The 22,705-nt window shown below is 46.2% G+C and overlaps 1 protein-coding gene across 11 annotated transcripts in view; it reads left to right on the top strand.

Annotated features, from left to right (window-relative positions):
* The window catches only part of Tenm2 (teneurin transmembrane protein 2), a 1,249,953-nt gene that overhangs the window by 1,167,712 nt on the left and 59,536 nt on the right, over positions 1-22,705 (top strand). For all 11 annotated transcript variants that reach the window (XM_057774197.1, XM_057774202.1, XM_057774201.1 and 8 more), the window contains 2 exons: positions 14,181-14,391; positions 19,898-20,017. In XM_057774197.1, the coding sequence (XP_057630180.1) occupies positions 14,181-14,391; positions 19,898-20,017 (331 nt within the window). The remainder of the gene's footprint in view (positions 1-14,180; positions 14,392-19,897; positions 20,018-22,705) is intronic.

The following is a 22,705-nucleotide window of genomic DNA, read 5'->3' as shown; positions in this document are numbered from 1 at the left end:
CTTCTCAGATGTTCCTAGTTTGTATCAAGTTGAATAATAATAAAAAAACTTTCACAGTGCATTAAGAAATTATACATAATAATAACTATCATTTTATTAAAAACAGTACCACTGAAGTCACTTTACTAATGCAAAAAAAATCCCAATGTACGATTCATTATTTCCTTTTAGTAAGACACTGGCACATGTCTGTACTGTTCTTCACTATTCTTACCAGTATTATTTTGTCCTATACAGTGACTTCTGAGGGGACATGAGCCCAGTGTTAAGGTTCTTATGGTTTGTATGTAAAATGGCTTATATGTTAAAGGTGTGGTCTTCAGCGGCTGAGGGCGGTATTGACTGACAGGTGTTTAGACTACGAGGGTTCTGCCTCCATTGATGGATCTATCAATAACAGGTTCATAACACGCTAGCATGGACAGGAGGGAGGGGCTTACCTGTAGGAAGGTGGTGCCTACTAGAAGGAAGGAGACTACTAAGGCCATGTCCTTAGGGACTTTGTCGCCAGTCCCTTTCTGTCTCCTGCTTTCCAGACACACCAAGGTGAGAACCTTGGTTCTGTCACACTCCCCTACCTTACCACAGGCCCATAACAGAGAAGCAAACAGATTATAGGCTGAAACCATAGCCAAGATAAATAGCAAGTTGGCTTTGTCTGGTATTTTGTCACAGTGACCAAAAAGATATCAACTAATGCACCCCAGAATTATCAACTAAAATAGGAAGAAATGCAGAAGTGTCGAGGATGCTTTGACTCTGACATCTCCATATATCTCATAGGGCAAGGTGTAGCATGGAAGGGAAGGCTGAGCCTGGACTGCTGAATTCCAGCCTTGCTTCCCACAAGCTTTCGGCTCTCGAAGACTGGCTTTCTCCAGCTGTAAACTGGGTGAAAACAACTGGTCACCATCTACTAAACGCATGTGATAAAAGGTTTAATCTTTTGTGAAAGCCTTGCCAAACTGGCATGATTATCAGTACCCTTCAATAGATAAGAAACTGAGGCTCAGAAGACTAAAACCAGAAGTCCAAGGCCACAGAGCTAATAGGTTGCAATCAATGTGTCACACACAGTTCATTGTTGGCTGCATGTCACCTGTCTCCAGATTTCTCAATCGTAACCAGCAGTATAATATTGGCTCATGGCACCCACCCCACAGAGGGGACGTGAAGATGAACTAAGTTCATCCTGAGGGTTCTGCGTCCAGCACCTGGTGCACAGGAGTCTTTAGGAAAAGATCAGTTTAGAAATTAGCCTATCATCCCAATCAAGCCGAAAGCTTGTATGATAACCGAGTCCAATCCCTCCTCCCAGCCAGCACTCAGCACTGTGTTTATGCCACAGGAAGAGAAGCACCACGCCTCAGCAGTCTCAGAGGCCCATCCTAGACACAGACATCCCCTGGTCTCCCCGCAGGCAAAAAGTAGCTGTTCCAGCTTGTTGCTCCGCAGCATTGACTGTGACAGCCCCTTTCTTTCTGAAGGACCCAGCAGGTCACTGTCTGGCACCCCACCAGGCTGCTACCTCCTGCTGGGCCTAGACTGTATGGCCATCAGCTCTGTCTGTCCAACCTGTCAGCAAGCTCTGAAAGAAAAAAAATAAAAAATAAAAAGGAAGCTGATGAGGAGCAGGGCAGGGGAGAGGGTGATGGGTAACTATGAGATGCCAGGCACAGCAGACAGAGGGTGAGCGCTTGGGGAAATGGGAGGCTGGGATCAGAGGCCCTGCTCTGTGGCCAGTGGCTTTTGTAACAGTCAAGGGGTAGACAGCAGCAGCCAGGGTGAAAGTCCCTGTGGTACAGCAAGCATGGCTGTGGGCTAACAGGGGTGAGTATCTGCTAGGTCAGGGTTTGTCTGTGGTGCTGAACTACTTACTGATCAAATGAGATCATTTCTAGAAGCTGCTTTGGGGATAGAGGAAGTCAGCTAGCCAAGAGTTGAAAAAAGAAAGGGTAAACTAAGGAAAGGGTAGGGGAACAAAAAATAAAAAAGAAGGGATGTGAGAAGGGAGAAACTTGTTGAAATGTCAACATTCAGAACAAAGGAACCTTAATATGCTATGACCCTCACAGCCTCCTATAAGAATCAAGAGTAGAAGTCAAGAAGTGGAACAGGTGGCCAATGTGAGGGTCACACATCCAACACTTACCAATTTTGTGTACTTGGGAAGAACCCAGTTGCTCTCTGAGCCTCGGTTTTTCCATCTGCAAAATGGAGACCATAGAACCCAGTTGTGAGGTTCCTAAGAACATATGTGAATGATCACGGCTAGATCTTCATGGTATAGTGTGCGAAAATAGAGACTCTTGAAGAGCTGTTACAGGGCTTTGCTGTGGTCGCCCACCAAGTCAGAACGTAAACTGGATGTAAGTGAAGACCTGGGAAAGAATGGCTAAATATTCCATAGCCCAATACAATAAGTATTCAAGTCATTGGTCTTCCAACTGACTTAGTCATGCCTTAGGTGCAAGGATTAGAGGCAGGCTCACAGGATGTCTCGGTGGTCCAATGGCCCCCAGGAAGGAGGAGTGTTTGATGAGAGGCATAGATTCGGATAGGAGCTACACAGAAGACTTGGCTTCAGAGAGCAGCAGGCCCTGTTCAAACCCTGCCTAGCCGCTCCAGAAAATCATCTAGTCTGTGTTGGTCTCTTGCTCTACCACTGCAAAGGACAGCCCTGATGCCTGGGACCCCAGGATCTTACCGGGGGATATGTGAAAACTACCCCAGGGCAGCCCCTGACACCTTGGAAGTTCTTTGTAAGCACCAACTATTAGCTCTCACAAGACATGCTTGCCTATGACGCAGACCTGGGAGCCATAGCCTGCGGGCTGCATCCAGCCAAGAGCATCATGAGTGCCAATCTAACACAACATTGTAAACTGAAATAAAACGTTATGAGAAAAAAAAAATTTCAGTTGTTCTGTAACTCGGCTGTACGAACTTTCCAGATAACAGTGTTGTGCCACAACGCCAGAGGTTTGTGATGCTTAGTTAACATGTGGCCCCCAGGATGCTGTCACTTAGCACTGGGCCCCTGCACTCAAGGCCACCTCCAGATAGAGAATGGGGACAGAGTGCAGTTCCCCTGAAGGGTCATGCTTGTCACAGTAATGCACTTTGTGTTGGGCCTGGTCACTCATTCTCTGCAAAGCCAAGCAGGGACGAAGATGCTACTTGTTAAGTAGAAGACAGGAAGGTTTGGTTGGCCCTTCTAAGAACAGGGCCCCCTTTCCTGGCAGAATGCCTTCAGAACTTGTTAGGCTATATGGCACTGGATACAATTACAGAAATGAGTCTGGACCAAATGGATCCTTCATCATGAAGGGCTATCCACTCCGCTGTGGTAGTGAAGAGTTGTGTGTATTTACATTTCAAGGACTCTGAGAAGTTCTGCTGTGAGAACTTAGTTCCATATTACTTAACTATTGTCTCCCAGATTGCACTTGAATGTATAGATTCCCCCTGCCTGCCATCTCTGTGTTTCAGGAAACCCCTGATAATATCTTACAGGGGACTCAGATGGAGAAAGATGATATAGTCCCCCAGGACTGCTTGTACTTCTTTAGATGTCTAAAGGGCCTTTGCAGTAATTCGGGGAAAGGAATCTTAAACTTTGATAAGCAAAGGAAAATCTAGGGGTCTCCCTTAAAACACAGATTCCCAGTCTCCGTCTCAATAATTCTGTAGGTCTAGGGTAACAGCAGGAATCCAAATGCCTGTTCTCCGGGCCAGGTAACAAAGTATGTGAGCAAGGCTGGTTTAGACTGTGGATTCTGGGAACTCAGTACTCAGAATGGACATCTCCATCACCAGAGAGCTTGTAAATCACATATGTTCTCAAGGCCCACCCAGAATCCCAGACAGATTTTGTTGGGTGTATTTGTGTTGTGTTGGGGCGGGAGTGTTGTTTAGTGTTTGGTAAAGAACCTTCATCAAATTAAATAAAGGGGATGGAGACTAAGGACGTGATGGGAAACATCCCCCAGTGGCCTCCAGGCACCGCTTGTCATAGCAAGAGAGGTCCAGCCTGAATCACACCCTTGCAGTGGGCAACAGAGCCTGTGGCTTTCCTGGCATACTCTGCTCTTTCCCACACCCCTCCCCCAGAACAGGAGAGCTGGCAAGGCAGCTCGCGGTGGGGCTTCCACTCTGCCAGATCTCTCTGGTCAAGCCTGACTGGTCTTCCATTGCTAAGTCAGAAGAAAAGCTCAAGGTGCTTGGGGCAAGGCTCTTTGGCCCTGGAACTCAGAGACTGACACAAGGAATCGGCATGAAGGAAGAGGAGGACTTCCAACAGGCCTTCCAGGAGTGCAAATGCAGTTCTCCTCCTTGCTATATTTAAGAATGGCCGTGCTCCACGGAGGGAGAGCAGGCCGCCTGAGGAGCAACGGTCCATCAGGCAGCCAGGGTATTAATGGCAGGTGAAACCTTCCAAATGAGCACCCTGTCAGCCAATCTATTGCTTTCAGAGGTTGGCAATGCAGGAGACCTAGCAGAGGCAATGAAGAACTAATCTCATATTGCCAGGTTAAATCAAGTCAGCCTTGCCCGCGCCTTTCACTTCTTAGTTACATCAAGCCAGAATACTTTCAATTATCCCTCACTTCCAACTTGTCAGTGGGCATAGGGGGAAATGCAAATGGAACAATGCCCTTCTCTGGTGGAGAGCAGGAAATATCATTAAGAAGCATCAGTCATAGAGCTGTGTGTCAGTCTTCATGTGGGCCCCATCCTAGAGCTCTCTGCACGTCAGGGTAGTGGGGAATATTAGCTAAGTCCATTCTATAGATGGGAAAGTGAGCTCACTTGCCCTGGAATGAGAGAACTGCTTTGAAAGCCAGAATGTTCTAATTCTAAAGTCTACGTTTATTTGCTTTGTGTTTAACTGGGTCATGAGTCAGTGTCACCATGAACAAGTTAGGAAAAAGCTGGGTACTACTTCTTTGTGGGTCCTGGTTGGGCTTTGGAGAAGCACCCCATGTAAGCTCTCTGTCTCCCCATCAGGGTACCTTTAAATGTCTACCATCCTTTACCCACTATTTATGCATGCAGAGTCAACCAGATACCAAGAGTTAATCTGGAATAGCAGAGTCTTCGGCCCAACTCCAGGAGCCCCCAGAGGGTGGGCCAGGCCTCACATCCCAATATACCAATTAACAGTTCATGGTGATTGATAGCTAAAGGAGCCAATCAGTGTGGCACAAAGGAAGCTACAGACAAAGGTGTCCCACCACCACAGGTCTGACTTTGTGGCACCTACGTGAGCCTTAGGCTTAAACAGAGGAAGAACTGAGGTAAAGGTGAGGATCATGTATAATCGCAGTCTTGGTCCAAATGGATTCCGAGTGATTGTCATTGCTGTTCTGGCTCTCCAGGATAAGGAAAGGAAGTTGTCTTTGCCATCCCTTGAGAGGAGCAATATGGCTCCCATAAAAAGATCACATCCTCCCCAGGGGACACGCTCACCATCACAGATGGGTAATTACCCATCATTTGAGTGGTGGCTTGTCAGCTCACCAACGTGTACACAAAATTTCCGTGCCTTATAACGCAGATGGTCTCTCTCTTGCTGTTCCTGGTTTCCAATGTGGCTGCAGGTTCAGGTAAGTTTTGGGGGTCCGAAACCCCCAAAGCTGACAAGAAACTTAATGGAGGATTTTGCTTACTTGGTGGGCTCCAATGAGGAAAATTCAGCAAATTTCTCAATGCCCAATGTACCACCTCAATGCATCATCTGAAGGTGGGGTGGGCAGCCCCAGCTCCAAAGAGCCTCAGACAGTCTCTGCTGCTGGGAGCAGCGTTCCCTCTGCAGTCTCATAGAGACTGGGTGGCCTCAACAATGTTCACTGCTACTAGGCGATTGCTTACATAATCAGAGGACTGGCCAAAATATACTTGTGGGAGGTCCCATGTACTTTGGAGTGACACTGCCTGGGCTCAACCTAAGTAAGTCACATCCAGGGCAAAATCTACTCCATAGCTGCCATCTCCGAAAAGTCCATGGGTGGGGGGGGGGGGGTTGTCCTTTGTTGGGGCCCTTGCTGACCTGCTACACCATCCCCTTCCTCCTTCATTCCCATCGCAGAACAAAGCACCAAGTTCCTCGGCCCAACTGAATGTCTCTTCCCTTCTTCTCTGCTTCATTAGCTTTCCTGTCACCTCCCCATCATTAGTGCTAAGATTTCCTGAGTTGTCACCTGCACTACCTGCATTTTTCTTGAAGGAAATGAAAAACTGGTAAATATCAATCTCTCTGTGGGTAAACAAACCGTTGCTGCCCAGAAAAACCCAAGAAAGATAAAAAAGAAATCGCAATGACTCAGACACCCTTAGTCTGTGAGCGGCTCCTCTCGACTGATCATGCGACATTTCTGTTCGGTACCATCATTGTTACGCCACTTGCTGAAATCGCCTGTATGTCTAGTTGGCCGAGATGGCAAGCAAAAATGTGTAAAGTGCCCAGAAAGTTCCCCTGGGCTTTTCCCCCTCCCAGTAGAAGCGACTATAATTTCTCACCTATCGTAATTGATTGTGTCTGTTTTGAGCACCCTGCCAATGGATCAGTGTGTACTCTTAACTCTTCAAAGACCATGTTTTTAACCAATCCTCTACATAGCCTGATGGCCCAGTGAATAGGATAGATAGACTGATGAGTGGTAATGCATCCTTTCAATGTGTCCTTTCGAACCATAGTCTGGAAAGAAAGTGGATTTCAGTGTGGAAAACTGAGCTTTCAAAAATAATTACACTTACTTATTTTGTATGTGTGGGCACGTGTGGCACCCAGAGGATAGTGTGTAGAGGTTGGTTCCCTCCTTCTACCACGTGGATCCTGGGAAGCCAACTGAGGTCAGCAGGATGGCAGCAAGTGCCTTTACCCACCGAGCAATCTTGCCCATCCAAAATCCACACTTTTAACCAGGCCCCAAACCAGGCCTGCATGTAGACATTCCCAGAGTATCCACGGCACCTGCCCTGGATCATTGAGGTCACCTTGGGCCACCTGTGACCAAACAAAACTGAGGAAAGTAAACACAGGTGTTCCTCTAAAACCTTTAAAAGCTTAAGAACACCATATAGTTCATGCAGGTCAAAGAGGAAGCCACGTGCAGAGCAAGCTATAAGAAACACAGGACGCCACCAAACTGAACAAAAGGCTTCTAACCAGACTCTCCTGAAGCCCCCAGTTTACAAAGATCAAAGAGGAAAACACGTGAAATAAGCAGCCTCACATCCTTGTGAAAGGCTCAAGTCAGAGATACATGCAGACTCTTTGGAACGAAAAGATAAACTACATGTTTTACCAACTCTGAAATACCCAAATGTTGACTACGGTTGCTCTCCTGTGTGTACACAGGGCCTCCTGCCACCACCCAGCGCTCATCTTTACTGATAAGCAAAGAGAGCTAAAGTCTCTAGACCACGCAGGTGTCCCTTTTAAAATCCAGCCAAGCAAAGTAGACAGGGACTGGAGCTGGCTGACACAAGCCTATAGCCATCACAGAAGGTATGTGTCAACTCAATGGGATGGTTGGAATCTCACAGGTGAATGGGTGAGAGGGAGAGGGTCTGGACGGCCTGGTTCTAGGAATGAATTCCCAGGCACTTCATTTCTGTTTGAATTTTTCAAAGGCCCATGTCAACCAGCCCAGTTCTTCCCCAGCTTGAGTAGGAGACAGGCCTTCAGAAGTGATTAAGTCTCCCCATTTCCCTGGATGACTAGTCAAGTACCTTGTCTTCTGACTTCCTTTAGCGGGGAAGCATCTCTTTCCAGTAATGGAGATGCTATCATTGGCTGCCTTTTTCCTGCATCTTAGCCACTTGAGTGAGACTAACTCAGCCTTCCCCAAGCTTCGGTTTCTTCCCCTGTAGGATGCTGATGGTGACAGTTCAATCTCTGAGCACTTGTTGTACCAGGCACTGCGCCAAGTGCCACAAGTCATTCCTCAGTATCCACACTGGTCCTTCAGGACCCCACAGATACCAAATCCCTGATGTTCAGATTCCTGATGGAAAGAGTATAGTGTCTCCATGGTAACAACTTCACATCTTCCTAAGTCCTGTAGTGATGAGCAGCAGACTAAGTTCCTGGCACCCGGCCACCCGCACGGCTAGCTTTATACCCGAAATAATTATATGGAAACTGTATTTTTTTAAACACTGCTTGACCCATTAGTTCCAGCCTCTTACTGGCTAGCTCTTACATTTTGATCTAACCCATTTCTAATATTCTGTGTAGCACCACGAGCTGGCTTACCAGGAAAGATCTTAACCTGCGTCTGTCTGGAGTGGGAGAATCATGGCGACTCACTGATTCGGCTTCTTTCTCCCAGCATTCTGTTCAGTCTACTCTGCCCACCTAAGGGTTGGCCTATCAAATGGGCCTAGGCAGTTTCTTTATTAGTTAACCAATGAAAGAAACAGATAGATACAAAACCCACCTCCATCAGAGTCCTGTTCAGGGCTGTCCAGTCTTTTGACATTACCATGTAACATAATTTACAAAGTTCCTCTTTGATAGCTTGGCAATCAAGTCACAAAAAGAAATTAAGTAGATTTAAGACTTTGTGTTGGGCCACACTCAGAGCTATTCCTACCTGCATCACAGGACAGTGGTTAAACGTGGTCTTCCAGAATCATCTCTAGGTGATGTCTGCTACCATGGAAATTCTGTACAAAGAGTAATGGTGCTGTATTGTCTGGGGAACAGGAAGTCATCTATATGTGTGCAGTACCGATGTAATCACCATAGGCCTGGCTTCATTTTCTATCTGAGTTTAGTCGAAGGCACAGATGCGGACACCAAATCCACAGGGCTGAGAATTAGCTGATTTAATTCTCGTTCTCACATCATCACCGCCATCCCCACTTGGCACCTGAGGGAGATGAGAGGCCCAGAGCAGTTAATTGTCCACCGCAGCTGAACAGGAGCCAATCTGAGACTCAGACCCAAGTTCCCAGTCTGAAGTTTCAAGGTTGTATTACTCTTCTTTGCAAAGTTGCTGTGAAGATTCAATTCTTAAAAAAAATGTGGAGATGCTGCTTCCTCCGTGACATTATTTTCACTGTTAGTCATTCCTAGCCTGTCACTGTTTGGAACTTAGCAAGCTTGCCAAGATTTAACTAGCCCAGGGTCCATCCTAATGAATGGCTCTAAGTATAAAAGAGTATCAATGTCATAACCTTTCCTGTCCAGTTTTTACAAACAGAATGAATCTTAAGACTTTAGTGAATTTCTATTTATGGTAATACCTATAATTTACTAAATGTGTACTATATGATAAAAACATAGTCTATGCATCAAGTCAGTTATTCCCTACCTAATACCCTGCAGCATATGTACTATGATGACCAAGCTGTTGTTGCTGCTGTTTGAGTGAGGGTCTGGAACTTGCTATGTAGACCAGGCGAGTCTTAAACTCAAAGAGATCTGTCTGCCTCTACCTCCTGAGTTCTGAGACTCAGGGCATGAACCACCACACCCAGCCTAATAATTCAGTTCTAAAGGCAAGTGAAGGGGCTGGAGAGATGGCTCAGAGGTTAAGAGCACTGACTGCTCTTCCAGAGGTCCTGAGTTCAATTCCCAGCAACCACATGGTTGCTCACAGCCATCTATAATGAGATCTGGTGCCCTCTTCTGGCATGCAAGCATACATGGAAGGAATGTTGTATACATAATAAATAAACAAATCTTTAAAAAAAAAAGGCAAGTGAACTGAGGCTCAACAAAGTTAGTTCTCTCCCCAAGCTTGCACAGTAAGGAGGAGATCAAGGAAGATGAAATTGAACCACAAATCCTTCTGATTTTTTTTTTTTTTTTTTTTTTGGTTTTTCGAGACAGGGTTTCTCTGTGGTTTTGGAGCCTGTCCTGGAACTAGCTCTTGTAGACCAGGCTGGTCTCGAACTCACAGAGATCTGCCTGCCTCTGCCTCCCTGGCCAAATCCTTCTGATTCTGCACAGCCAAGTTCTGACTTCCAACCCTATGAGAGGTGTGTGGCTTTCTCTGTTAGCTTTTCTAATCCAAAGAATCCACTTCATATTACTAGATTGTCACGGAAGATTCTCTCTGATTTCTTTATCAAAAATGAGGCTTTAAAAAAATTAAGCTCATGCCGGGCGATGGTGGCGCACGCCTTTAATCCCAGCACTCGGGAGGCAGAGGCAGGCGGATCTCTGTGAGTTCGAGACCAGCCTGGTCGACAGAGCTAGTTCCAGGACAGGCTCCAAAGCCCCAGAGAAACCCTGTCTCGAAAAACCAAAAAAAAAAAAAAAAAAAAAAAAAAAAAAAAAAAATTAAGCTCAGTGTGGTTGTATACAGTTGCAGTCCCAGTACTTGAGAGGTTGAGGCAGGAGGATCAGGAAAGCAAGATCATCCTAAGCTCCACAGAGAGTGAATTCTAGCCCAGCCTGGGTTACATGAGCTCCTACGTCAAAACAATGGTGAACAGAAAAGTGATTCTTTTTAAAGAGCCTTGGTGTGACTTGAATTAATCAAATTAATATTAAAATATAAATAAAAAATAAATAATAGGCTCAATCTTGTTCCCAGAAAGATGCTTCACGCCCTGGTTTTCTTGAAAATGCCACTCCAATTATCGTGTAATATATGTGCATGGAAAAATCAGCCAGGGCTGTGAACTGGCCTCAGTCCTGACAGAAAGCACCTAGAATGGACTCCAAGGCCAGGTTCCACAGAGCCAACTGAAGCAGATGAGGGCAGATGAGCAGATGTATCACCGCTGTGGGCCACCCGGGAAATGTCCCACTCACTGAGTCAGAATGAAGCTCCTGTCGAGGGTTGCTGTGAACCTCCCCTCCCCAGGGAAAAAAAAAGTGCAGCCAAACAAATAAGTAGGTATATAAATAAATAAACAAATGGGACACCCTGCGGGATGCAGATGGCCTGGCCTCTCAGGTCCTGAACCAGCGATGCAGAGTGGTTTGATTGCCTGCTTGATTGTTTGCAAGATAACAGCAAGACTGTCAGTGACAGGGTAATTTACTGAAGATTGCAATGTCAGACTCCATCCAAGGGGCTTGCTAGCATAAAGATGCGATTCTCGTGACTGACAGGCCACTGGGAGACTGGAGGGCCAATTTAAAGTTCACAGAGTCTTCGGAAAGTGTTGGGGGCAGCAGCCAGCGATCACACAGCATGAGGAGATCATTACAGGCATGGGGTGTGCTGCTGCCCTCACAACACCCCACACCCCAAATGCTACCACTGAGGCAAAGATTGCAAGTATGTGGAAGATCATCTCTTCCTCCTCTCTTTTCCTTTCTTTTCTTTGTATTTCTCTTCCGCTATTGCTGATGTGTTTAGGCCTTCTCTTGCCAGACTGGACCCTCAGATTAAAGACAGAAAAAAAAAGGGGGGGGGGAATCCCAGTATCAACAAAACAGAGGGAAAAGTCTAGAAAGAGAGACAGCCTGCCAGTTGGGGGGGCAGAATGCTTGGTGCTTAATAGGAAAACTGTCTCCAGGTATTATTTGAGCCCGCACATACTTGTCCTCTAGCTGGTAATGTGGGGTGGGGAGAAGTAAATGGGCTGGAGGAGGAAGAAACCCTTTCCAGCCGTAGGAGGGCAAGGCCACCAGAGATGTATGGGGCCCCTAATGGGAAGAGGCCGGCGACCTTAAAAGAAATCTATAGTGCTAACAACAGTGGGTTTCTTCTCACCTGAGAAGCTTCTTAGCCGCTGAATAGAAGTGCGGATCTCAGCGGGTTATTTTTAAAACCTGAAGCAGGCGCTCTGTGTAGATTCCCTCTGTCTAGTGCGGCAGTCCACGGGCGTGATGCTCATGGCAGAATTCAAGGCAATTATTTTCCTCCCCTTTTCTTCCTTGTTCTGCCAATGGCCCTCGAATCCAGATTGAACAATCAGACCGTGGATCTGGGGCTGTGTTCCTGGATCAGCCTGCTGCCAAGATGCTGTCCGTCCCCCCAGGACTGTTTCTGGGGCTTCAGCTTCCCTGGGCTCTGGGAGTCTCACATTCAGTCAGCACACAGGGTTGAGCTACTCGGAACCTTGGTTTCCAAAGTCTCTAAATTCACACGGCGCCTGCCTACCCAACCGCCTGGCTCTGCATTTCTAGGAAATTTTGTAAACCTAAATGTGTTACAAGGCACACCACGCAGCATTTGCCCACGTGGAAAATGAGAGAGGCTAGTTTCAGGAATTTACAGCCGAGCAAAACACGCCACCTCCTAATTTGTTTGTTTGCTAAAAAGAAAGTAATGCATTAAATTAATTGTACATTAATTGCTAAATTACAGAGGAACTTCGGTGAAATTACATATTTCAGTTTCATTAGTGGGACCGAAGGGAAAGGGGAATGCCAAAAAATGTTACATTGTTGTAAACGCAAAGCCCACGGCCAGGACTCTGATTCTGCAGCCCTGGACAAGCGTTTGTCATGGCACAGTCCATGGTTGCAGAGCACACTTTTATGATGCTAATTATTTCCCCCCTCCCTGCCAAAAAAAATATGCCTCTCTATCAAATTCAGGAAGCATCAGCTAAGTTACTCTCAAGCTTTTTCTACCATGCGTTCAATAAAAAGCCTCATTCTGATAGGGAATTCCGAAGAGCAAACACTACCCTGAACGTTCTAGTCCGTGGCCATCTCGAACATGTGAGGAATGGAGACGGTCATTTACTCATTCAACAGACATTTGCTGAGGGTCCCCGTTCACTGCTCAACACTGAGGGAGGCATACATGTAGATTTAATAAGGCCCTGTTCATCTCTCACTGAATATATAGCTATAGAGGCAGGCATAAAGATGTAATTAATTCCCCCTACGAGGAAGTTAGTGTCAACAACAATGGTTTCTAAAATGTATTGTGTAATAGAATCGCCTGAGAATCATGATTGACGCACAGACTTTCAGAACCTGCTTCTGGAGGCCGTCAATAGGGAGGCCCGAGGCAGGTCCTTGATTCTGTCTGTGGACGTCTGATGCGAGCCATTCTTTCAGGACCCGAGATGCACAGGGCAGGAGCTCCTAGCAAATTCAACCAGTTTGTGCTCCTACAACAAAACACCGTAGTCAGTGTGGCTTACACAGCTCACATCTGTTTCTCATGGGTGAGACTGGGAAGTTCAAAGCCAAGGCCCTGGGGAACTGAGTGTCAGGCGATGGCCTGGTTCCTTCTCAGTGTCCTCAGAGGGCAGAAAAGGCAACCAAGAAGACTCCCCAAGGTACCTGTTACAGAAGAACTCCCCCTCCATGAGAGCTTTAGGAGCTTAGTTCCACCCTAAAGCCCCTTCTCGGTGCGGTTTAGAATGTCAGCATGTAAACAGGGAAGGTGAGCCACAATGCATAATGCTAACCTCGCCAACAGCACTATCAGGAGGGTTTCCTGAGTGAAAAGACCACCCCCAAACTTGGCTTTAAACAGTGGGTTTCCTGTCTGTCTCTCCCTGGCCCTGTCAGCTCCTTCCAGACAGGTGTCATGATTCTGTGTTTACTATCCCCTCCCCAGCGTGTGACCGGCACTCCAGTGTGTGTAGCATGGCAGGTTAGTGAATAGGAGCAGCCCAGGAAAGGGGGGAAAGGGCAGGAATCTAGAAAGTATCCTACTCAAAAAGACAGAATGGAAGCGACTTCTTATCCTGGTGGCCATACAATGCCATTTCCACACTTCCTTGAAGAGGTGACACACACACAGCACCTCATTCTCCATCTTGTTAACAGTTCCCTCCCTGGTTTAGGGGGAGGAGGGTTGGCCTGATTTTCTCCAAGGGAGGAAGATTGACAGCAGCCCACACCTCGGTTAGTGTACACCCAGTCGGCACAGGCTCTTGGGAACAGTCTCTGGGCGATTCTTATGCTGTGTCATTTAAAAGAAAAGTTCAGGGGTTTATTCCAAATCACTCTAACAATATCTGCTCGTGGTAGTAAGAAGAGGGGATTTTAGGAAAATGTAATAAAGCAAAGAAAGAGGCTCACACCAGAGAAGCCACTGTTGATATTTTCAGCTGTTTTCTTCCATCATTTACTCTCTGTGTGGGGGAAGCTGCAATTATCCAAGGCTTGCTGTGCGAAACCTGCCAGTCTCAGGCCCATGGGAAGGTTTGATGGTAACAAACGTGTTAGCGGCTCAGCATCTCCAAGTGGCTTGGTGCCACGCAGTGCTATGACCCTGGCTCTGCTTCTGCCCTTCCAGATGGCCTGGTGGATTGTCTGGACCCTGACTGCTGCCTACAGTCAGCCTGTCAGAACAGCCTCCTCTGTCGGGGGTCCCGGGACCCCTTGGACATCATTCAGCAAGGCCAGACAGACTGGCCTGCAGTGAAGTCCTTCTATGACCGCATCAAGCTCCTGGCAGGCAAGGACAGCACCCACATCATTCCTGGAGACAACCCCTTCAATAGCAGGTAGGTACCCTCTTGTCCCTGCAGGCCACTGAGGTCTCCACTCTTTTTTCTATTCGAGCAAAAAGACATTGTCTTTTTCATTGGACTCATTTCCTAGAACTGCCCCTGAGGCAACTTATTGCCACAGGTCGCTGAAGACACTTTGTTCACTCGGGTAGGGACAATAGAGGAGAGCTGTGGCTGCCCTGCAGGATTGGAAAACCTTCAGCCCAGAACCTCATGGTGATACCTGTTGATTGTGAGTTTTGAGATGATTTTTTATGATCCGTTCTTTTATGACATTTTTGTCATTATTTAAATCCCTTTTGGAATGCCTCTGAGAGAGGCTTTTGTTTGAGTGTTGCTGAAATAGTTGATTTGATGGAGTGTTTTCCAAAGCTGTTATTAACTTGATAACATAACCTATCATCCATGGCATCTTAAAGTCGCGGTAATGCCAGTTAGAGGGATGTATTGAGTACCTGGGATGATGCTAGGCATGTTGTCGCTCACACAACCCCCATGTAGGATGCCCTCTAGTGCCCAAGGTTCTGAACCCAACATTTCTCTCCAAGTCCCCTCCTTCTTTCCTGCTCATTTTTGCTCTCAGTTGGTAATCTGGAGTTTATGAACACTTGGAGGACAGATTTTGAATTTCTTTTGTGTCGATGTGACCATCTATTCATACCAGAACAGGTCAGACCTGTACCCTGCAGAAGAGAGCAATTGGAAGGTCTGGTCTTAAGAGACCCTCCCAGCCAATACCCTTCTGTCTTCTAGACACTTGTGAGGGAAAGAAGCGGGCTTAGCAGGGCATGGACACTTAGCTGGCACACATGATTGACTCCCTGGCCAAAGCTAGATGTCCAGGCACATGCTACTGTGACCAAGGTTGGCATAGTCTTTGGGGAACACTCTACCCCATCTCTCTGCTCTTTCACCTGAAGGAATACAAACTGCAGATTTGTCTGTCCCTCCCCCAGTCTCTAGATTTCGGGAGCATGAGCAAGACCTTCTTCTACCTCTTTTTGAGTCTGTGTTGTTATTGTTTTACTTTTGTTTTGCATTCAGTTTATTACAATTTTTGAGTTTGTTTTATGTTTATGTTGGGAAGTGCCACGGTACACACGTGGTGGTCAAAGGACAACCTATGGGAGGGGAGTCAGTTCTTTCCTTCCAACAGAGGATCCATTGATCAAACTCGGGCAGCCAGGCTTAGTGAGCACCTTTACCCTCTGAGCTATTTCAACCAGCCCTTTTTTTATTTTTCATTGGTACATAATAATGGTGCATAGTTATGGGATACAGTGTGATATTTTTGAAAAGTGCATACATTGCATAATGATCAGAACAGAGTAGTTAGAATATCTGTCACCTTAAATATTTATCATTTCTTTGTACTAAAACATTTAAAATTTGTTTAACTCTTTGCGATATGCCTTGTGTTTTGGTTCACCGCAGCCACCCAACCCAGCTGTGTACTAGAACACAGTATATGTCACCCTCTCTCATTGCAATACCCACTGTCTCCCCTTGTTTGCCCAGCCTCTATCCTCACTCAGCTAGGTTCAAAAGTACCCATGGAAATAAGTTGTTCACCCCACTTCCTCTTTCAGCACAGGTCAGAACCCTAACTTCATAGGTGATTCTATTGGAAGTCACTCACTGGACTTTAGGGAGAAGACATCATCTGACTAGGACTAAGTCCTCCATCCCTCCTTTGAGACCTGAGAAGGCTGGGATGGAGAAGACTGGGTAGTGGCACAGCCAGTTTTCTACAGCCCCACAGAAGCTTTCTGCAAAGCTGCATAACCCCAGTTATTGGCAGCTCTCTTCATTCAAGACAGGGTCGTGCTCTATACTCTATAACCCTGACAGGATCATAAGGAAGGAAGCCCATGACTGCAGCCCAGGACTAGCCATGAACTCACAGCAATCCTCCTGTCTCCACTACCCAGGTGTTAAGATTACAGGCATACACCATGTCATGTTGCCTTTGGCAGTTCCTTTGAACATGAGAGTTCTTCACAGGGTTACGTTAGGTCCTGATTTTACTAAAGATAAATAAGAAAAATATAATATAGAAGAGATCATAATCCCACTCTTCTTCTGTTTTCCCCTAAACTGCTAACTGAGTCATACTAGGCACAATCTCATCTTCCTAACTAGCAAAATTAGCATGATATTACTATACAACATGTAGTAATGTTATTGTTTATTTTAAGAGAGGTATGCCTCAACAGAAAGAAAGAAAAAAAGAATAAAGAAAGAAAGGCTGGGCATGTTAGCACATACTTTATTCCCAACACTCAGGAGGCTGAGGCAGGAGGATTTCTGTGAGTTCAAGGCCATCCTGGTCTTCAGAATGAGTTCCATGTTAGCCAAGGTTACATAGTGAAATGCTGCCAAGGGGGGAAAAAAGAAGAAATAAAAAGGAAGAAAGGAAGGAAGGAAGAAAAGAGAAAAAGAGAGAGAGGAAGGAAGGAAGGAAGGAAGGAAGGAAGAAAGGAAGGAAGGAAGGAAGGAAGGAAGGAAGGAAGGAAGGAAGGAAGGAAGGAAGGAAGGAAGGAGAAAGAAAGAGAGAAAGGAAGGGAGAGAGGGAGGGAGGAAGGAAAGGAAAGGAAAGGAAAGGAAAGGAAAGGAAAGGAAAGGAAAGGAAAGGAAAGGAAAGGAAAGGAAAGGAAAGGAAAGGAAAGGAGAGTCAGGCACAAATCTCTGGCCAAAATGAAAGATGTTTCCCACTTGCAAATCTTAGTTCTGGCACAGTGCCAGTGAGGGCTTGCTTCCTTTCTGTTATGAACACAGTTTTCATGAAGAACTGTGACTGACTCGCACTCCGCTATAGCATTTTAGTGAGGTCCATGCAGCTCGCTTGAGCTATCCGCTGTGCTAATAACCTTAGTCTTCCCCTGCCCTTCCTGCTTAGCCTTTCAGTGTCTATCCTCAGCCAGTCACTTACTGATACTCTACCCGTTATATTTCTTTCCTCCCGCTTCTGATACCATCTTAATGTTCCCGCTATGAGACACCACTTCCGGGAGGTGCCCTGAAGGAGAGCCAAAATATGATGGAGTCGGCAGAGATTCTAAAACTGTGTGGTGGTCTGAAGCAGAGCACAGAGCTGAGTGAAGGAGAGTTACTTCAGAGGAAGCTGTTTGGGAGCCTGAGGAGGCAGCGCTTTGCAATACCTCTGTGTGGCTACATAATTCAGAGGGACAAATTAGTTCTCCAAGACACGGGGTGAAGTTTAGCAAGCACGTGAAATTCAGTGCACTATCATCTGACAAGTAATAACGGACAGAGTCAGGAAAAAAGAAAAACTTAATTCAAGACCGCTACAGAGGCGGTCTTCGAGATAATGGCAGACAAAAATAAGTAAAACGCTTTGGCCCCACCACTGTAATTTATGGAGCAGACCTCACTATCTAGATAATGTGATAATTGTTACACATCGATAATCATAAATAGACATGAGCCGATAGCATGTCTTTGCTGGATCTTTTCTGCAAGTCAGCTGTCTGGAAATGATAGGAAATCAGCAACCATGGGGGAATGGGAAAATAGAACAGGAGAAATCAGAGAGCTGAACCCCTATCATTCCTTGTAGCATTCCCCAAAGCCTAATGCTAGGGGGTGGATTTAAGAGAAAAATCAGTTGTAGGAGAAAGAAGAGAGAAAACCCCATGGTAGGACACACGCCCAATCTTGTCTTCACATCATGAGTGCTGTGGACCTTGCGATCATCAACATACACCCTTGATTTTAAGGTAGTGTCTGGTGAAGTCTGGAAGGAGTCTTAGTTGGAGCTAAGATAAGAAAATGGAATTGAACAAAAGGATTCATAAACTCGTTCTCCACCCTCAGAAGACTCTAGCACTGTGGTTGAAAGCAGCTCAAAATGGGATTCATATGTTAGACAGCCAGCAGCAGACAATTAGAAATGCCAGTGGAATGGCCTGAACACCCCCAGATCATCAAAGGGTGGGAGTTGAACAGTGGGGAGCATTGCTAATAGAAAGAGATGCTTGGAGACAGCATCCCCAGTTTTCAGGATGCCTGGAATGGTAAAGGAAGTGTGTTCCAAAACTCTTTGACAAGATTCTGGCAAAGAGCAGGTCAGCTCGATTGCCTAGTCCAGAAATTGGGAGCGTGCCCAACAACCTGGGAGGCTCAAGATTTGCTTTCACCAAATCGCCCCCTGTCTCCAAGGCCAGCAAGACAACTGAAAAATTGGTGTTGTCAACTAGGAGCTTAGTGCAAGGATAGAGCTTCTGAGTGTCCTGTTTCTTCGTGGACACGAGAATTTGGGGAGAAGAAATACACATTTCTCCTGCTTTGGGATTTGTTTAAAGCAAAGGTTAAGCATTGGCAATGCAGAAAAATCCAAAATACTCCAAAATCCCACACTTGTTCACATACCAGCATGACACTCCAAGCCCAGAATCCCATCCCCTGAAAATCTGCCCCATGCACAAAGTTATTAAAAATACGATATCAAATTGCCTATAGGGCAGTTTCACAAGATGTATATGAAACATATATGAATTGTTTAGACTTATGTCTTATCCCCAAGATAGCTCATTATGGATATGCAGATATTCCAGAATAGGAAAACAGAGGTACTAGTGGTCCTAGCATCTCAGAAAAGAAAGTCAACCTGTGCTGTAGCTACTCTTGGCTTTATAGGATTTCCCAGATAGCTGGAAACTGTGATTCTTGGGAAAGTTCTAATTACTGTTGTCTATAGAGAGAAGAGTATGACATGACGCCAGAGAGAGAGAAAGAGAATGGAATTTCAGCCACTCTTCTCCTAAGACAACAGGATTTCGATAGGAGGGAAATTTGTAACTGTATTCAATCCAGATTCCAAAATATCCTCACTCATTGCTTCCCCCAAAATCCGTAAGATTCTCTTTTCCTGGGGTTCTTGTAGATTGTAAGAAATTTTGCTCTTTGAGGGTAGCAAAATACGGTGTCCGTGGAGGGCCCCATCGCAAACCTTGGTGTGCTGCTCGGCACTCCCTGACATCCCAGCCTCTAAGAGAAAAGTAGCATGGCCTTGCTCCAAAGCCAAATTAGGAAATGAGCAGCCAGATGGGGAAGCTCTCATCCAGGCATAATACTCTCTGTGCCAGGCCAAAGCTCACACGTGAATGATGAGGAGCAGCCTGAAGCTCACACCAGAGCAGAGCCAAATGACATCAAGCAATGGAGCAGGGCCAAGGCTAAAGGAACGTGCTCAGGAGACTCGGCTGGCCAGCCCGGGGAGTAGGCATCGCTGTCCAGGGATTTCATCCCAGAATGTCCGTGTTCTTGCATCAAGACATCCCCTTTTGGCCACACCTCCCTATGAGGTTCCCTGTGTGCAGCTAACATTTAACATTGATGTTCTTCTCCCAATTTAAGTACCAGGCAAGAATAAGGAAGCAGCCACAGCAGGGAAGAGGAATACAGAGAGTCTCTTCTCTCTATTTTTCTACATGTATCTAATGCACCCATGTTTTTTTTTTTATTTTTTCTCTCTCAGCCTGGTTTCTCTGATCCGAGGCCAAGTAGTGACCACAGATGGGACTCCCTTGGTTGGTGTGAATGTGTCTTTTGTCAAATACCCAAAATACGGTTACACCATCACTCGCCAGGATGGCACGTAAGTAGCCTTGTGGGACCCGTATCTACCCAGAACCAAGTGTGCATGCAAAAAGAATGATAGTATCATTGCCTTTGAACCAAGTAGTTGCTTCAAATACACTGGAAAAGACACCTGCCCAGTCCTCTACGGAGGATCCTCCCGAAGACATGCCATACTGTGGGTGTGACATTCTAACCAGAAAACAAACAGAAAAGTCAGCACTCCAAGGTGGCTGACAGCCATACCCTCCTGTTTCCATGTCAGGTAACTGCCGCTCCTTGTGTACCGGGGGTGGACAGGATTCTAGAAAAAGAAAGGGAAGGTAGCTTTTAGAAGCTAACTCCTATTTTAAATCAAAGGCAGTGCAGGGTGACAGGAATCCACACGACACTGTGTCCTGCGGCGCTCCCCTCTGCTTTCATCTGCGGCTTTAAGAGTTGTGTTATTTTCGCTACAGTTTTGAGGGGGTGGGCTGTAATCAGAGAAGTCTAATTAAGTACATTTAGCAGTCACCCTGCTGTGTGAAGGAGGCGACCTTCCCCTATTATCTTCTGATTGGGAACGCGCACCCGTTCAGTCCCCACCAAGATGAAAGCTCTATGGCTTCCTTAATCCATCGGGCATGAAGTCAAAAGTTACAGAAAAAGAAAAGACAGCCACAGAAACGGGGAAACACCCATTCTGGACTGAATACACACACGCACGCACACACACACACACACACACACACACACACAAACACCATGTTCTCTTCCAGAGATAGAAGCTGTCACTGTAAAACTAATGCAAGATTTCCTGTAAAAATCAACTCTGGAAAATCATGACTGCTTCATAGAAAAGACCCGATTCTTCTGTTTCTCTGAGAAAGAGTCTAGCCTTCTTTTCAACCTTTTAAGATATTCATGAAGCCAGTTTTTAAAAAAAAAAAAAATGACCAGCACACAGCTGCCCACACTACACTGTTCCCTACACTGAAGCTCTCAACCCCTCCACGAAGATGGCCCCGGCCATCCCAATAAACCCACCGTGGGACGACATCAATCTGAGCAACACAGAACTCTGAGGCGTGACCCTGGCAGTAGCATGGCCCATAGGGAACTGGGGCTCACTGCCGCTGCCTTGAACTGCAAGAGAGCGTTGTACTGTCCAGGAAATGATCACAATTCAAAAGCCGCTGACGGCCGAATGTGTCCTGTTTCCATGCCATTGAAAACGTGCAAAGTAGTAAGTCAAATCACTCCCAGTGTGAGGCCATCTGCAGTCACTGGATGTCTAGTGTCTCACACATGCACTTTGTGACCAAATTCTTTGGAAGCACTAGGATAGCAAGTGTGCCCTAGGCAGAGGGCCTTCGGCCCTTTCCACCCTTAGAAACTAGCCTTTTGTTTTTGTTTTTGCTTTTTTAATGCTTCTAATATCTAGCCCAGGCTGGCCTCACATTTGTGATGATTAGTTTAAGGTTAGCATTAATCGTGTGCATGTACCACTATACCTGGCTTGAACCCAGTCTTCTTTCTTGGTTTTTGCTTCTTTATTTGAGGAACTTCTATTTGTTTGCTTGCTTGTTTTGGATGTGGACTTCGTGGTCCTGGAGATCAACGCCAGCCTTCGCGCATGCTCAGCAAAGCATTCTGCCACTGAACTACGTATCTCTAGCCCCTTCAGTTGATTTTATTTTTGTGTGTGTTTTTGTTGTTGAGGCAGTGTCTTGATGAATGGCCAAAACTGGCCTTGAACTTGCCACAGTCCTCCTACCTCTGCCTTCCTGGGGCTAGAATTATAAGTGTGAGCCAGAATTCTTGAAGTGTTGACATAGCTGAGCCGGTTCATTAAGAATTCTGTTCGACAACATACAAAATCATTCCTGGGACTCTTGGTCCTTTCTGTCCCTTTCTTCTCCTCCCCCACCCCTCTCAGGTACTTCCTGACTAATTACAGCTCAAATATACCTCCCACATCATCTCTCCAGCCTCCTATACCCCAGCTCTTCAGCTTTCTCAGGCTGCAAGATCACGACAGTGTCAAGGTACATTTGTAATACCCCTGGAAATTGCACAGCCTTAAAGAATGTGGTATGGACCACAGACTTTCATGTTGACTCTTGCTTTGTTTTGTTTTTCAAGAAAGGGATCATCTGTGTAATAGCTCAAGCTGTCCTGGAACTCGCTCTGTAGACCAGGCTGGCCTCGAACTCACAGAGATCCACCTGCCTCTGCCTCCCGAGTGCTAGGACTAAAGGCATGCACCACCACCACCCGGCTTCACGTTCATTCTTTTATGCCAACAGGAACAGCCAGGGACAGTATTGTTTTCAGCCGGTTGATGTTGGTGGTGCTTTAGACGGGAACTCACTGTGTAGCCCAGGCTTGCCCATAACTAGGGATACTCCTCCCCTAGCTTGCCAACTACCAAGATGGCAGGTGTGCCTCAAAACTTCTGGCTTCCTTCTCTATCAAGTGCAAAATTGTCCCCAATGTCAATAAGAGTCAGCAAACACATACCCAAATTAGCTGCAGGGTGAGCTATTGTTCTCTCCACGTTCCAATATGTACCGCAATATTCCTGTGTACCCTATTTGTTCGTTGCATATCTACTAAAAATCACCAGACATGGAACCAAAGTAGGGTGAAACAGATGGTGTGGATGTTTACAGTCAAGATACCCTCCCTGGTCAGCACACCCTCACTGGGATGTTAGCACAATACA

This window comes from Chionomys nivalis, chromosome 7, assembly GCF_950005125.1.
Source record: "Chionomys nivalis chromosome 7, mChiNiv1.1, whole genome shotgun sequence".
NCBI classification, from domain to species: domain Eukaryota; kingdom Metazoa; phylum Chordata; class Mammalia; order Rodentia; family Cricetidae; genus Chionomys; species Chionomys nivalis.
This window is presented reverse-complemented; position numbering and strand designations above follow the sequence as displayed.